The 16,617-nt window shown below is 46.7% G+C and overlaps 1 protein-coding gene across 5 annotated transcripts in view; it reads left to right on the top strand.

The window, feature by feature from the left end:
- Positions 1 to 16,617, top strand: part of pde10a (phosphodiesterase 10A) — a 101,257-nt gene that overhangs the window by 82,719 nt on the left and 1,921 nt on the right. For 3 of the 5 annotated variants that reach the window (XM_042065839.1, XM_042065836.1, XM_042065837.1), the window contains exons 10-22: positions 1,220 to 1,271; positions 2,549 to 2,691; positions 3,938 to 4,030; positions 4,894 to 5,080; positions 6,797 to 6,939; positions 8,130 to 8,213; positions 8,515 to 8,665; positions 8,935 to 9,090; positions 9,996 to 10,168; positions 11,091 to 11,202; positions 11,774 to 11,854; positions 12,352 to 12,440; positions 15,660 to 16,617. The exon at positions 15,660 to 16,617 is cut by the window's right edge and continues 1,921 nt beyond it. In XM_042065839.1, the coding sequence (XP_041921773.1) occupies positions 1,220 to 1,271; positions 2,549 to 2,691; positions 3,938 to 4,030; positions 4,894 to 5,080; positions 6,797 to 6,939; positions 8,130 to 8,213; positions 8,515 to 8,665; positions 8,935 to 9,090; positions 9,996 to 10,168; positions 11,091 to 11,202; positions 11,774 to 11,854; positions 12,352 to 12,440; positions 15,660 to 15,792 (1,597 nt within the window). In that variant the 3' untranslated portion in view covers positions 15,793 to 16,617. Of the gene's footprint in view, positions 1 to 1,219; positions 1,272 to 2,548; positions 2,692 to 3,937; positions 4,031 to 4,893; positions 5,081 to 6,796; positions 6,940 to 8,129; positions 8,214 to 8,514; positions 8,666 to 8,934; positions 9,091 to 9,995; positions 10,169 to 11,090; positions 11,203 to 11,773; positions 11,855 to 12,351; positions 12,441 to 15,659 lie in introns of those variants that run through there. The other 2 variants (XM_042065838.1, XM_042065840.1) reach the window with 2 other exon arrangements.

Here is a 16,617-nt window from a genome sequence, read left to right as displayed (position 1 = left end):
GTGTGTGTGTGTGTGTGTGTGTGTGTGTGTGTGTGTGTGTGTGTGTGTGTGTGTGTGTGTGTGTGTGTGTGTGTGTGTGTATGCTGTAGAAGGGCACACACACTCAATGGTTGAACAGGAGTGAGGGGAGACAGCCCAGACCATCCCGTGTTTACGTTTGGTATCTGAAGGCATGTGACTTGGCCATCCTCCTTGATCTCTGTCTTTGAACAGCTGACTAAAGACTTCCTCAACATGCTTTTTTGTGCTGTGTGAGGAGAAAAAAGCAGAAGTGTTACTGAATAGGGTGGAATGTTCAGTGGACTGTTAGTCTGTTGTCTGTTAGTCTGTTGTCATGAAATTGCCAGTGAAAATAATAAAGTAGCATTGTTCTGTTTATGTTGTATAAGGTGCAGTATTTTTAATTGATAAAATCAAAATCAGTCCACAGTCTACAAGAGTCAGAAAATGTTCAGTGAACTCCAAACAAGCAAAACAGTAATCAAACTGAAAGGACAATGATCTGCACATAAGGGATGGTGTTTCTGTGGCTGAGTACTACTTCTCCAGCTCCTCAGCTATGATGACATACAGACATGACAGAAAAAGCTCTCTCTCTCTCACACACACACACACACACACACACACACACACACACACACACACACACACACACACACACACACACACACACACACACAGAGACACACACACACACACAGAGAAAGTCCAAATGTCCCTGTAGCAGCAGGGCCCATTAACATGAGGACTCAGTGGATATAGCCCACCAATCTGCCTCTTATCACGGCCACACATTAACTGAGCTTCTGCTCGTAAATCTCTCTCTTGGCTCTCTCTGTCTCCTGGTGCTGATGTCATCAGTGTTATCAGATTTAATCAGTGGTAAACACACTCACACACAGACACACACACACACACACACACACACACACACACACACACACAGAGAGAAGCACACATACAGAGACAGAGACACATGCACACACACACACACACACACACACACACACTTAAACACACACACACACACACACACACACACACACACACACTTAAACACACACACACACACACACACACACACACACACACACACACACACACTCTTCAACACACGCAAGCCCATCTGTCTGTGATGACCTCATAATGTACTGTATGTCTCTGAAATGACAACTTTATCTCCACCCCCTCCTCCCCTCTCATTTCTTATTTCTGCTAGAACGTACTTCGACAACATTGTGGCAATAGATTCTCTACTTGAACATATTATGGTGAGTGTATGTTTTGGAAAGTTCTGCTTTTAGTGACATCTAAGATGTCTACTCACATTGGATACTGACTGTCTTTGAACAATTTGAGCTATATACTGTGTTATGTGTTATGTACGCAGGTCACACACACACACACACACACACACACACACACACACACACACACACACACACACACACACACATACACACACACACACACACATTCTAACAGACATGTTGGATATCAGGCCACACTGTTCTCCTCTGCTAGTTTATTTCTGCTCTGAAAGAAAAAGGAAGTGATGGAAGGAAAGTAGGGAGAGGAAGCAGGGGCAGCCACATGGACACAACACAGTAGCCCTCAACTCACTGTGAGGTGCTTGAAGCAATGTGGCAATTGAAATAGTTACATGACTTTCATTGAAAACATTGAATAACTTAAAATGAGTTATTGTTGTCTGTATTGGTTTTTTTTCTGTCTGCTGTCACCACCTCTCTGTGTCTGGTTACATTCACATTGTATTTATAGTATAGACTTTTTCTCCACTCAGACCAGACTAATTACACATATATCGTAACACCCCCAATTATCACCACTTTTGTTCGGAAATACTAAAACAACAATGTTTTTTAACACTTCAAAATAACATTTGCTAAATGAACCTTACATTTTTCAGTAGCCATATGTGTGTAGATTTGAACAAAATCTGGTGTGGTTCTTAACGGGAGCATTTACTGCCTGAAATATCCGATTTTGTTTACCATGCTCGGAGTTATAGTGCTGGCCTGATGGGTCGCCTATTTACGCCGTTTCAACGGCACATGAACGTTAGACTGAGAATTCTCGTCATGAAATTAAAATTCAACTGGAGCCCCAAGGGAAGTGTACACTCAGCCTTACAACACTGTTTACAGCTCTTCAAGTCACGGTAAAATGTAATTTTTGGTACATAGCTAATTTAGATACACCTATGGTGTGGGTGCTTGCGTTTCTTTAGGGATCCACCGTCTTGGTTTGTATAGAAATGGATATTAAGTGACACATACACGCAAGACGGTGGAAATACGGGACCGACGGTAATAGGGGGAGTTCCGATAAGAGTATACTTACAGGCTTTAACAATATGTATTGAAAACAAAACATGTTTCTATTGTTGTTTGTATTGTATTGTTTGTATTGTTCTACATGTTTCTGTGTTTCACTACTGAATATTACTGCACAGCTGACTGTCCTAACTTTTATTTCTATGAAGTGCTTTTACTCATGTACTTGCTCTCACACCTCTGTCTTCCAGATATATGCAAAAAACCTGGTGAATGCGGACAGGTGTGCACTCTTCCAGGTGGATCACATAAACAAAGAACTGTACTCTGACCTATTCGACATCGGAGAGGAGGACGAGGGGAAGCCCGTTTTTAGGAAAACCAAAGAAATTAGGTGAGCGAGGAAAAAAAACATGTGTCTGTCAGCCTGACCAGAAATGATTCACTAACATTCACACACTCCACATCTTGAGACGTTTAATGGCCCATATCAGAAAGAATCACCTCAGCTGACTAGTTGGGGAGGATGACAAGGCTGAGGTTTCATTGGTGTTGAGTGTGGATGATGACAAGGCTGACGTTTCTGCTGATTGGTGACGTTTCAAGGCCGATTGGTCTGGATGCACTTTTACTGAACACGCCTCTCAAAAGCACTGAGAAACTTCTAAACATTTCACCGTCTTTTGCAATAATTAAATCCCAAGATGACAACAGCAATTAGCAAATAACGGCTGATTTTGTTGTTACTGGAAAATGGCCGAGTAGTTTGGGGCGTTGGGTGTCCCAGAACTCCAGTCTCTCCAACATGTCCTCATCTCAGGCCCCATCACTACCACCACTTCACAACAACAACAACAACAAGATCTCACAGATTTGATTGCTCTCGCATGCGTTCCTACCAGATCGGTGTATCATGCCCTGCAGCAGACCTACACCTATTTCCCGCTGCACTACCTGCTCTGCCCACCACCCTGGCGGCCTGTATCTTTTGTGTTTTTTTGTGCCACCGCGCCCCTCATGTGAACAGTTTAACAGGCGGGGCAGCTCTCCCTGGCATGGAGCGAGGCATTAAGCCTGCAGCGACGTGGCATCTGCGCAACAAGCGGGCACAACAGAGGCCCCGGTAATGAGTAACAAGACAGGGATAGCCTGTCACTTAGTGAGCGAGAGAGAAACAGAGGGAGGGAGAGAGCAGGATAGAGAGAGAGATAGAGAGAGAAAGAGCATAAATCTGCTAACTCATAGAGTGGCTGGCTGTTTTGGCAGGTGGTGGAGGAGGACTGCCAGTAGCATCACCATACCATCTTGGTTTGGTGCCGTTTGTTTTTTTTTAGTTTTTTTTTTACGAGAAGTAAAAAGCTCTGACGCTGTCCTGACACGGGCTGGTGTGTGTCTGTGTGTGTGTGTGTGTGTGTGTGTGTGTGTGTGTGTGTGTGTGTGTGTGTGTGTGTGTGTGATGGGCCGGCAGCCTGCCTTCACTCACTCTTCTGCCCCCTAGGGTTAGCAGAGCAGAGGGCACTCTCTCCTCCCGTAAAGTGAGAGCAGTTAGTCAGAGCAGGTTCAGCCGCGTGAGCCCTGTCGTAGCCGTGTGTTTTATGTGTGTGTCTGATTTATTCTGTGTGTGTGTGCTCCTCTGACAGGTTTTCTATAGAGAAAGGAATAGCCGGCCAGGTGGCCCGGACGGGAGAAGTCTTAAATATTCCAGATGCCTATGCAGACCCTCGATTCAATAGGTAAAACGCACGCACACACATGCGCACACACACACACACACACACACACACACACACACACACACACACACACACACACACACACACACACACACACATGGTTAGCCTGAAGCCAACACCAGAGCATCCATTTGTCACAATATACACAAGCACACATGTACAGACTACTAGAAATATAGTTAACCTTATGCATGAGGTATCTGACCTCCACTTAGTTTGGTCAGAACATTTTTTAATCACCACATACACACAAACACACACACACACACAAACATACATGCACACACACACTCACACACACACACACACACATACACACACACACACAAACACACACACACACAAACATACATGCACACACACACTCACACACACACTCACACACTCTCTCTCTCTCTCTCTCTCTCACTCACACACACCCACACACACACAGCCTGCAGAATAATATGTCTTTACGTAGTAAAGTAGTTACACGTTCTCACCATTTGCTTATAAACTGGTTCCTCCGTTTAAATCCCGTATATGTGCAAAGCCACACAGTGATGTGTATGTGAGTACTACACAGAGGCCCTGCAGTCATATCCCATGGCATGCCTGTGAAGCCATTCAGCAGGGCTAGTGCAGTGTGTTAGATGAGGCCTTGTTACAGTCACACTCTCCCCCTTACTAGTGCAGTGGTGTAGATTTGGGCGTAATCTGGAGTAAGATGATTACGCAAAGCCTAGATGAGCCGCCAATCTAGACTTGACTTTGTTTAACTCAGCTTCTAATGGATGATGGACACTCATCTGATTTTGTCCTTCTCTCTCTCTCTCTGTCTATCTATCTCTCTCTCCCCTCTTTCTCTCTCTCTGTCCCTACAGAGAGGTGGACCTCTACACTGGCTACACCACTAGGAACATCCTGTGCATGCCCATCGTGAGCCGGGGGACTGTAATAGGTGTCGTACAGATGGTGAACAAGCTGAACGGAAGTGCCTTCACGAAAACCGACGAGAACAACTTTAAGATGTTTGCTGTATTTTGTGCTCTGGCCTTACACTGTGCAAATGTGAGTGCAATATCTCCCTGTGCATGCACACACACACACATGCACACACACACACGCACACACACACACACACACACACACACACACACACACACACACACACACACACACACACACACACACACACACACACACACACACACACACACACACACAGAGATGAGATGTAAGCAAGCACATCTGTAATTGAGGTCTTAATGGTTTCTATAAAGAAAACTCTCCCTGGTCGCCTCCTGGCTCGGTCTACTCACCCGAGCTGACAGTTTGCGCCGCTGCTGCTGACGGCGTAATTACCTCAGGAGACGAGCGGCGGGAGGGGGGGGGGGGGGGAGGGGGGCAAGCGCCACAGCGTGCTTTTCCACGCCGGCCGTGACGCCCACAAAGGCACACATTGTGCTGAATCAGAGGCTTGCCCTTTCTCGCCTAACGACTCATTTAGAGTGTGTTTGAAGGTTGTGGGTAAACGACGGGGAGCCATGACAACAGTCTCACACAAGCATGCGGCGGTGTGCCGTCGCCTGCCTGAGCTCCCTCCACCAGCCCCACCCCCGCCCTCACCCCTCCACTCCCCTCCTCCAACCGTGAGGTCTGAGTCACCCCCTGTGCGACACACTTGCGCAGGAGTCGCGTCACATCGCTTGCTTTTAAAATTGATGAGGCGCGTTAATATTTTAAGACCACAAGCGCTTTGCCGCCTTCCACCAATGGGATTTATATTTAGACATAATTCACGCCTCAGCCCCTTTAAGGGAAGTCACTCTGGCAGAGTAGTGATTTATTTGTTGTGGTGGAAGGGGCTGGTGATGGAAGATTGGGAGGAGGCGCGCGTGTGTGTGTGTGTGTGTGTGTGTGTGTGTGTGTGTGTGTGTGTGTGTGTGTGTGTGTGTGTGTGTGTGTGCGCGCCGACAGCGTAATATCTTTGCCAGTTTACAAGCTTGTGATGCCGGTGGTAGCCAGGATGCTGCTGAATAGCTCTTTGTGAGTGTTGGTGGACCGCAGCTTGGCAGAAGCTCGGCGGCCCAGAAGTCGCCCGCGAGAGCGCGAGGACGCTCGGCACGCAGATACTGGAGTGACGGCAGGATGAATGGTCACCCCCCAAGCATTGTGGGTAGAGGAGGTAGATTGTTGCAGTCAAGGAGGAAGAGAGGAGAGAGAGAGTTTCCAGAGCAGGGGTTTGGACGGTCACCAGTTGCGCTCGCGTACTCGCCCCTGTCTGTCCTTATTTATCGTTGAGTAATGTCTGGAGTCGTCTGCGCTTGGAAAAACACAACCTGGCGAGAAAGTGATTTGCAAACAGGGGAAAATTGGCCACACGTGTGGCCCCAAGTCTGGCCGTCTGAGTCAATCAGCTTTCTCACACACAACTCTGTCTGCGCGCCGCTCTGTTTATCAGTCTGCCTCTCTGTTGGCTGACCGGACTGAGTGATGAGTCCTCCTGTCCTCTCTTCCCCTCTCCTCTCCTCTCTTTTCTTCTCTCCTTTGCTCATTTCTCTGGTCCTTTTGTCTTCTTTCTCTTTCTATCACCTCATCTCCTCCCTTCTCTTCCCCGCTCATCTTTTCTCTCCTTTTCACTCTCTCCTCTGTTCTCTTTCCCTCTCCTTTTCTCATATCTTACCCTTTCTCCCTGTTCTTTCATCTCCTCCTCTCCTTTCTACTCCTCCGTTCTCCTCCTCTGCTCATCTCTTTGTCCCTGTCTCCTCTCTCCTCTTTGTCCAGATGTACCATCGGATCCGCCACTCGGAATGCATCTACAGGGTGACCATGGAGAAGCTGTCCTACCACAGCATCTGCACGTCTGAGGAGTTGGAGACCCTGGCCGAGCTCAACCTCCCCACACCCATGTACAAGGAGATTGAACTGTGAGTGCTGGCCGCTGCTTTGCTCATCACGTCGCTGCTCTGACACAGTGCTCCTCACAGCAGTATCGCACAAGTTCAACAAAGTCCGCGAATGCCAACACAGTCATACAAATTCCTTCATATTGCACCATCACCACATTCTGGTTTGACCAGCCTGTGAGACTCCCCTTATGCCACCCAGCCTGCACTTGTCATACCTTTACCTTTTACAAATATGCACCCCAGCCTTTGGCAAACAGGTACTACTGTAGGCTAACGTATCTGGCTTTATTTTCTGTAGATTCTCCAGCCTCTCAAGCTACCTACTGTACAAACAGTAATTTATTCCTCTCTGCCATTCACAGGGCATAGCAGCAGTCACTGACCCTTACCAGTGTCAGTCACTGACCCTCACCAGTGTTAGTTTATCAGCATCATTCTTCACAGAAGCTCCAGTCAGTGCAGTCACAGCTAATAACTGATCCCTGAGACACAACTTAGTACCTTCATACTGCAGTATATATTTACATGATGAATCATGTGAGCCACGGTCGCAGCCATGTAATCCTTTGGAAAGGTAACGTTAGTGAGATGTCAGCTGTTTTATCTTCATTCATAGTCAAGATGACATGGAGATCCAGTGATGATTTATGTCCTTCAGGTGGGGATTCAGATGAGACTCCTGAGTCCTCTCTCCTCATCTCAGATGGACTGAGTTATTGGACTTGGACTCTTTTCTGTCAACCACAGTGTGTGCAGTTGTAACCACAATAGCCCCGTTTACATGTAAGCCAAACCTGATGTTTGTAGCCTCGGCCAAAATTCCTGGGTTTAAGTTCCTGTTCCCATATAAGTGGGGGTATTGTCATCCCAAGTCTCTGTCAGAGATACTGTACGTGCACAAACAATGGCAATGATAGTCTTTTAACTCTACATTCGCAAAACATCTTTAGCTTTGTTTGTAATATGTGCGTGAGCACTATGCATGTCAGACTGCTTCATCTGGTCAGTGTCAGGTGCGGTGTTTGGGCCATTGTGAGTGTCCTCTCAGAGCGGATAAAAAGGTAGAGGTGGCCATGGATGACATCGGCGGTTTGGAATGTGGGACGTCAGCCATGGAGCCCCTGTAGTCACACAGACCTGTTTGTTCTTCTGCTCCTCTCCTCTCCTCTCCTCTCCTCTCCTCTGCTCTCCTCTCTTCTCTCCTCCAGGTTCCATTTTGACATCAGCCCCTTTGAGGAGTTCTGGCCTGCTGTCTTTGTGTATATGATCCATAACTCCTGTGGGAAAACTAGGTATGGATATGGAACATGGCTTTTAGCACAAGATGATAGATGGTCTTTGTGGGATTAACAGACCCAGGTGTGTAACATCAAGTCCCTTGAAGCTGGGCATTAAAACTACTAAAGCCATTTGTTTCTTACATTTCTCTCTGGAAAACAAGGCTACTGGATAAAATTGGCGCAAAACCAGAAGGGGAAACGTTCAGTTAACTGTAGCCATTTGTGAAGCTGTTGTTTCGAAGTAAATAAAACATCTGTTAGAGTTTGTGACTGATGGAAGCGGCCCATCTCATTCTCAAATCCCCAATTGCAGCTTTGAGCTGGAGAAACTGTGCCGCTTCACCATGTCTGTGAAGAAGAACTACCGGCGTGTGCCCTACCACAATTGGAAGCACGCGGTGACAGTGGCACACTGCATGTACGTCATTCTGCAGAAGGTCTCGGGCATCTTCACAGAGCTGGAGGTTAGGACCGCAACTTTTAATTCTCATCAGATAGTGCTGTGAGACACTGGGAAATAGACAAATGTGAAATGCTTTCAGCATGTGGAAACACATTTCAGGCAGCCAGATGGACTCTTATTTTAATTTGGTTTTTTTTTCCCTCTCTCTCTCTCTCCTCCATTCTGACTCCTTCTGTCCATCTCTCTCACCAAAACTCTTTTTTTTATCTTTGTCTCACTCTGTCTTTCTCTCACGTTCTGTAACTCCCCCTACGTCTCTTACACACACAGAGGAAAGGTCTGCTAATAGCCTGTCTGTGTCATGACCTGGACCACCGGGGCTACAGCAACAGCTACCTGCAGAAGTTTGACCACCCGCTGGCAGCACTCTACTCCACCTCCACCATGGAGCAGCACCACTTCTCCCAGACCGTGTCTATCCTACAGGTAGAGATCCCTTACTTGTCCTTATCATGCACTCTCCCCAAAATGGCTAGCCCTTTCTTTCTCTCCAATGAGCTTTCTCTCTGTCTCTGTCTCTGTCTTTCTCTCTCTCTCTCTCTCACTCACTCTCTCTCTCTAACTCTTTTCCTCTCTCCTTTCTTGTCCATGTCTCTTCCAGTCCAAATCTCTCCCTGTTTTCTTTCCTCACTCTCTTTCTCCTGTCATATCTGACCAAGAATATTAGGGACTTTCCCGGGATATGTGGGTTCTGAGTGCCCACCACACTGGAACATGCACGCATATTCACACACACACACACACATGGGTTTTCTTCTAGTCAGGCAAACCTATTATGGCAATATCCCTTAGGGTTCTTAGCCTTTCTAAGGGTAGGGGTGCACCCTAAATCCATTACAAAGTCAACATATTTGTTAAAATTTTCCGGAAAACTAAACCTAGTGTTCATTGGGAACCGGGTTTGGTTGAAAAGCGACACTAGAGTTTTCTAACCACAATCTCTCTAAAGATCTGTTCATGGTCCAGCAAAGCGGCAGATATTAATATCAAATCTGGCACGACTTTGAAACGTTAGCCTAAAAGTATGCCAACCGCACCTCTTTTCGGCGGTTAAAACTGTCGTTTTTGGACAAGCACTAAAAGGGCTTTTTGACACGGACTGTTTCACACTGACAGTTTCTCACAATGTCTCGCCAAGGAGTTTGCTGACCCTATGCAGGACTGGGTGCTACCCCCTCTCCCACCCCATCCCAACCCCCTGTCCACCCCAAGTCTACCCCCTCCACTCCTCGCTGAGGAGGCCCCTTCAGCTGTGACACTGCAGCGTAGCTGAGCCGGACGCCTCATAAGTGGAGCTTTTGCTTTTTTATTGATCTCTTTGTTTCCCATAGCTGGAAGGGCACAATATTTTCTCCAACTTGACTTCCAGCGAGTACGAGCAGGTCCTGGAGATCATCCGCAAGGCCATCATCGCCACCGACCTCGCCCTCTACTTCACCAACCGCAAGCAGCTGGCTGAGCTGCACACCACGGGGGCGCTGGACTTCAACAATCACTCACACAGGTCAGAGGGTCACAGAGGTCACATGCTCTGCACCCTAAACACCTGTTTGGGAGAAAAAGCCAGAGATGATGTTTGGCTTAGCCTCTATCTCTTATTAACTAATGCTGTCAGGAAGTTATGGTTTGAAGTGAATTATTATGAGAAGGGGAACAGAAAGCACTGCTTCCTTCATGGTGCATCCAATTCATTGAACTGATGTCTCATCAGAGTCATCAGAGTCTGACCCTATGCCAGTTTATTGAACTTAACGTTTCGGTCAGTCAGACCGGTCTGACTGACTGAAATGTCAGTTCAATAAATTAAATGCACGGTGAAGACAACAGTGCTGCACTTTTCTTCTCCCCTCCTCTGAAGTTGCTTTTGTGAAATAGCTGCACCTGCAGTACAATCTAAAAACCTAACCTAACCTAACCTAACACCTTCTATGAAATTATTATAACAAATGATAGGTGGCAGACAGGTGTCTCATTAAGTTTCTTGTCAAATGTTAAACCTTTTTTGTTTCTTAACCTGATCAACAGCATGGTCTTGTGAAGGTTTATGCATGTCTGGGCCCATTCTTTTTCTCAGTCCCTACCAAGTCATGTGGCTTAATTAAAATCTACATCAAATCAACATCAGGCACCAGCTCATGATTAAGTTTAATGAATTGGACCACTGTCTAATTTCACTGCTAGCATTGCACACATTTTATTTGCACTCACAATTAGAAACATATCACAAAATTTGGGTAGACTCTGTCTCATTTTGCCTCATGTAAATTCTGTGGAGGTTTAGAGAGTATGGGGAAGTAAATGCATTTGTATACCTGTTCTTCAATGGGGATAATTGTTTTTTTGTATATGTGGCTGAACCAGTTACTGTATTCTGTATTTGGTGGAAGCTTTGTGGTTGGTCTGAAATGGTGTCTTATCATCTGCAGAGACCGTGTGATTGGTCTGATGATGACAGCCTGTGACTTGTGCTCTGTCACCAAACTGTGGCCCGTCACACGGCTCACAGCCAATGACATCTACGCCGAATTCTGGGCTGAGGTAGGAATCACAGGCATACAGACATCTCCACCATCACCTCTCTGCTGTGTCAGAAACACTGCTCTCATCAGTAGGGATGCATGGGGCGGACTAACATGCCAGGAAATGCAAAGGCTAAAATGCCAGTGTTGGTTTTGCTCATATTTTAGTAGACACGTACGCCTTTTCTGATCCTTATCATCATAATGTTCATTTTGAAGCACATTATTTTGCAATCAGGGCCAACTTTGAGATTTCAAAAGACTTCAGTGGAAACATATTTAAAAAATAAAAAAAAGTGCTTTTTTGTGTACCTACATATGCTTCAATTATCAATTAACAAAGACCCTTCATTTGAACTCTTCTGGTAAGAGACATTAGATCAGACATCTTGAGCTGAACACCCCTTCCTCCTCTGCTTTGCACATGGGCCTCTATGGACCTCTATGGATCTCTTGGATCACTGTGGCTCTCTTCCTCATGGTGGACCATCTCTCTCCCTCTCTGCCTCTGCCCACTGCTTCTCTCTCTCTCTCTCTATCTCTCTATCTCTCTCTCTCTCTCTCTCTATCTCTCTCTCTCTCTCTCTAAGGGCGACGAGATGAAGAAGATAGGAATGCAGCCCATTCCCATGATGGACAGAGACAAGAGGGACGAGATCCCTCAGGGCCAGGTAAACAAGGAAGGAAAACACACAAACACAAACACATGCACACACACGCACGCACACACACACACACACACACACACACACACACACACACACACACACACACACACACACACACACACACACACACACACACATGCAGCCCAGTCTCTGTGGAGCAGTGTTATATAGGAGGTGTTACACACGTAGGTTCTCTCACACATTTCACAGTTTTCCATTGCAATTCCTGTGTCAGTGAATAGCCTTCCATCCCCCGCTACACCCCACACCCCTTTTATGCACATCTTTAGTTTCCCTCTTGGGGAGCGCCTAATGACCATGCGTACGTCAGCACGACCAGGCTAACGTCAGGGGAGGGGGTCACTGTTTTTCCGTCGTGTTCTTTGGAGCTTGTTGTCATAATCCCCTGTATAAATGTCACTGTTGTCATTATTTTTCCCCTGTCTCTCTCTCTCTCTCTCTCTCTCTCTCTCTCTCTCTCTCTCTCTCTTCCTGGGCAGGTGAGCTTCTATAATGCTGTAGCCCTCCCATGTTACACTACACTGGCCCAACTCTTCCCAGTAGCCAAACCCCTCCTCAAGGCCTGCAGGTGAGCACACCAAATGTGTGTGTGTGTGGATGTGTGTGTGTGTGTGCGTGTGCGTGTGCGTGTGCGTGTGCGTGTGCGTGTGCGTGTGCGTGTGCATGTGCGTGCGTGTGCGTGTGCAATGCATGTGTGTGTGTGTGTGTGAATAAGTGTGGGGCTTGCATGTTTCTTTGTGTGTGCATGTGTGTGTTTGTATTAGAGGTCTGCACTCCCGCAGTAGACCCGCGGGACCCGACGCAAAAGAGTGCGGCGCGGGACATGATTAAAGTAAATGATTAAAGTAGTGTTCATACCTATAGTTCAGCTGGATGTTCTGTTAGGCAGCATTAAATTAAGCATAACTGATGGATAGCAGGCCTAGCCTATGGTCGTTTACGTGGGTTCAATTTGTTCCTGCTGCTCATTGTCAAAACTCGAAATCGAAAGCATGACAGAGGAAGAGGGCACCAGGCTAGGCCTACTTCAGTTGTTAGCTTACATTCAGAACCAAGAAACTGACATCTGGAGTCTTTCTCAGGTGTGTGTGCTCCTTTCGTGAGACAGAGAGAAAAGCTGAATATGCTGTCCCTCCTGCACGAAGGCTTTAGCGGGCGGGAGCAGGACATCATGTTACAGATGCGGGCGGGAGCGGGACTAAAAATGACACATTAATGTGGGAGCGGGACTGAAAAATCAGTCCCGCGCAGACCTCTAGTTTGTTTGACTGTGTGCATTTTATCTGTATATGTTTGACTGCGCACATATACACAGTATGCATGTGTGTACAGCATGTGTGTAGCAAACACTTTGTGAAAGGGTCAAAGGTCAGCAGCCGGCCACCTTACATCATTAAGACACACTGCCATGTTCTGCTGCGATGACTGTGGAGATTTATTTGAAAAAAGAAGGGAGTGAGTGCTATGGACAACACATTTGTTTACAGACGCATGGGTCTGTAGCTCATCTCCCGCCCTGTGTACTGAAGAGCCGGCGCTCCAAATAAACACTGACGCACACTGGCTGTATATGAAAGTGTAGGTCAGCTTAGACAACAGACAGGACAAAACAAAGTCCTGCATTGTTGTGAGTGAGCCATTTGTCATCATTGGCCCAGATACATTTCACATTCATTGTCAGTCAGTGCTGATGTGATTGTCTTGGATTGTGACAGTGTGTGATCATTAGTGATTAATGTATTTATCCATCACACATCCATCCTTTTACTTATTTATTTTAAGAATGAGCGTGTATGTTTTTTTTTAACTGAGAAGGTGTGTGTTTAGTGTACTTTGATATTGGGGATTAAAGTTTGAGTGTGTGTGCATGTACAGATTGTGTGTGTGTGTGTGTGTGTGTGTGTGTGTGTGTGTGTGTGTGTGTGTGTGTGTGCTAGTTAGTGTAACGCCTCCCTCCCTCCCTTGCCCTGTTTGCGTCTGAGGCAGGCTAGTGCTTTCGAGCCTTTGTGACCTTGATCCGGCGGGAATGCAAACAGCCTGAGAAGCCAAGCCAGTGCGTCATCAGCGAGGTTCCGGCCTGGAATCCGCGGGCAGGGCTCCCAGACGCACCGGAGCCCACTCATTGTGGGATCAGAGGCGGGAACGCGCAAATGACATAAAGCTCCCCTAATTGAAAGGAGTGGGCAGATAGAAAGAAAGGCTTTTCTGTCATTCTTTATTTTGGTGACATGGTCCATCTAAGCTCTGATTATTAAATGAAAAGGAAGTGGCTAAAAGTAGGCAGATAAGAATGAATGTAGGAAGTTTAGGGGGAAGGGGGGGGGTTAAATGGCCACCCACAACTCCCATTTCTGGGTCTACTACATACCCATAACCCCCCACCCCCCTCCTGACCATCAGTTATCCCCACTGGAGCAATGTGGGCACTGGCACTGAGAAGCCCACTCTGTGAGACCCACACGGCTCATCTGGGCCTAGCCAAGAAGGAGTAATTGAACTTCAGACGAAGTTGTTGTGTGATATACTCCCTATACTCTTTAATAATTTAATATGCTTTATAAGTAAACACACAAGTACAGTTCTTTTTATTAGAGAATAGCATATCATATCACTCCAACTGCACAACTCACATATTTTATTGACAGATTATAAAGTAGTCCAAACTGTACACATTAGGGAATGGATTTACAAAGTTGACACAAGGACTTAAGTATGGGACTCTGACTCAACTTCTACTGAAGACACATTTAAACAGACATCAAATTGGACTTACCGCTTGGCCTTAGATGGCTTCAAACTCAACTTAGATGGCTTCAAACTCAACAAAATCTGACTCATCAGGGAGAGCACTGACTCAGAATCATCTGCATGGCATTACGACTTGCGAATCTGCCCTCACTCATAGTGTACAGACGTCTGGCCAAATACGAAATAACGTGGCAAGGGTTCCAAAACCTCAGCTTTCATGAGGTTTGATTCACAGTCAGGGGGGATGGACACACGTCTGGTGCTACCATACAGACATACCAGAGTTAACAATTGAAACAGGTCATGATTACTCAAAATTAGGCTATTCTTCTAACATCAGGTATTTCCATGAAAATGTTATGATTTTGTCTGCTGCTGGTTAAGTGAGGAATGGCCTCTCCACAGAGGCCACTCACACAGCACCTGGCCTGGCATTTGTCAAGATTTCAGACTTTAAATGAGCTGTACAAATCCTAAGTATGGTGCCTATGTTGACAACCCTGTTGTGTTGTGCTGAGTTGCGCTGCGTTGCTGTACTATGTCATGCTGTGTTGTATGGTACTGAATTGACTGTCCTGTTGTGCTGTGTTGTGCTGTGCTGTGCAGTGCTGTGTTGTGTGGTGCAGTGTTGACTGCCCTATTGTGTTGTGCGGTGTTGTGTGGTGCTGTGCTGTGCTGTGCTGTGCTGTGTTGTGCTTGTGCTTGTGCTGTGCTGTGCTGTGCTGTGCTGTGCTGTGCTGTGCTGTGCTGTGCTGTGCTGTGCTGTGCTGTGTTGTGTTGTGTTGTGTTGTGTTGTGTTGTGTTGTGTTGTGTTGTGTTGTGTTGTGTTGTGTTGTGCTTGTGCTTGTGCTGTGCTGTGCTTGTGCGGTGCGGTGCGGTGCGGTGCGGTGCTGTGCTGTGCTGTGCTGTGCTGTGCTGTGCTGTGCTGTGCTGTGCTGTGCTGTGCTGTGCCGTGCCGTGCCGTGCCGTGTTGTGCTTGTGCTGTGCTGTGTTGTATGGTGCCTGTGTTGACTGCCCTGTTGTGTTGTGCTGTGTGCAGAGCTAACCTGGGCCAGTGGGAGCACATCGTGGAGGGAGAGGAGCCTCCCGGCTGGGTCCCCGCCGACGTGGCCGACGTACCCGGCGAGGAGGAGGAGGCGGGCGAGCCTGGCCCCGTGAAGGTGGACAACTGAGCGAGCCCCGCGGAGCATCCGGCCCCCCTCACCGGGCCCAGCCAACCCCACCCTCCACCCCTGCCGCAGACCGCCAAACTGCTCCTGCACTGCTGAGAGACAGACAGATAGAGAGAGAGAAAGATAAAAAGAGAGAGCACTCCATATATCCTGCATGGGACCGGAGGTGTGCAAAGGAGGTCGGGCGGGGTCATTCAAAAAGGTGATATTGTTTTTAATTTCACCACTGGAGAGAGAGAGAGAGAGACAACACAGGAAAACTAGAAAAGACGACGGCAATGAGAATACAAGACAAAGAAAACTTTTAATACGTAAATACATCAAAATAAAGTTACCTTTATTGTTATTTACAAATAAATAAAGTTACCTCACTGGGTGACGGAGGGTTGTTTTCCACCGCGGCTTCCCCAGAGCACAGCCGCCTGTGTAGGCACAGACCCGCACACCTGAAGTCCACTCCATATGGGAACCTGTCGTCTGACTGGACAGTGGCGGGAGTTTTTTTTAATTTTATTTTCGTTTGGTTGTTTTGCATTTGCTGTTAGCATTTTTACTTTTGTTTGTTTTGGTATGGGCTTTTGTTTTCCTTTTGTTTTGTTTGTTAATTTGTTTGTTTTTGTGGTCTTATTTAAAGGGGCCTTAAAAAGCTGAACCCATCTTTTATTATGGTGCGGAATATATGTAAAATCTTGACTAAACTGTAGAGAGTTCAGAGAGCAAAATGGTACTTTTTTCCTGCTGTGGTCAACAAGTCATATGCCAAGCTTTGGACTTTTTTTAGGTTTGTTTGCTCTTTTTTTTTTTTTTTAACAGAGACGGAAGGAA

The sequence above is a fragment of the Alosa sapidissima genome, chromosome 16, assembly GCF_018492685.1.
Source record: "Alosa sapidissima isolate fAloSap1 chromosome 16, fAloSap1.pri, whole genome shotgun sequence".
In the NCBI taxonomy this organism is placed as follows: Eukaryota; Metazoa; Chordata; class Actinopteri; order Clupeiformes; family Clupeidae; genus Alosa; species Alosa sapidissima.
Note: the sequence above shows the minus strand (reverse complement) of the source record. Positions and strands in the feature narration are given on the sequence as shown.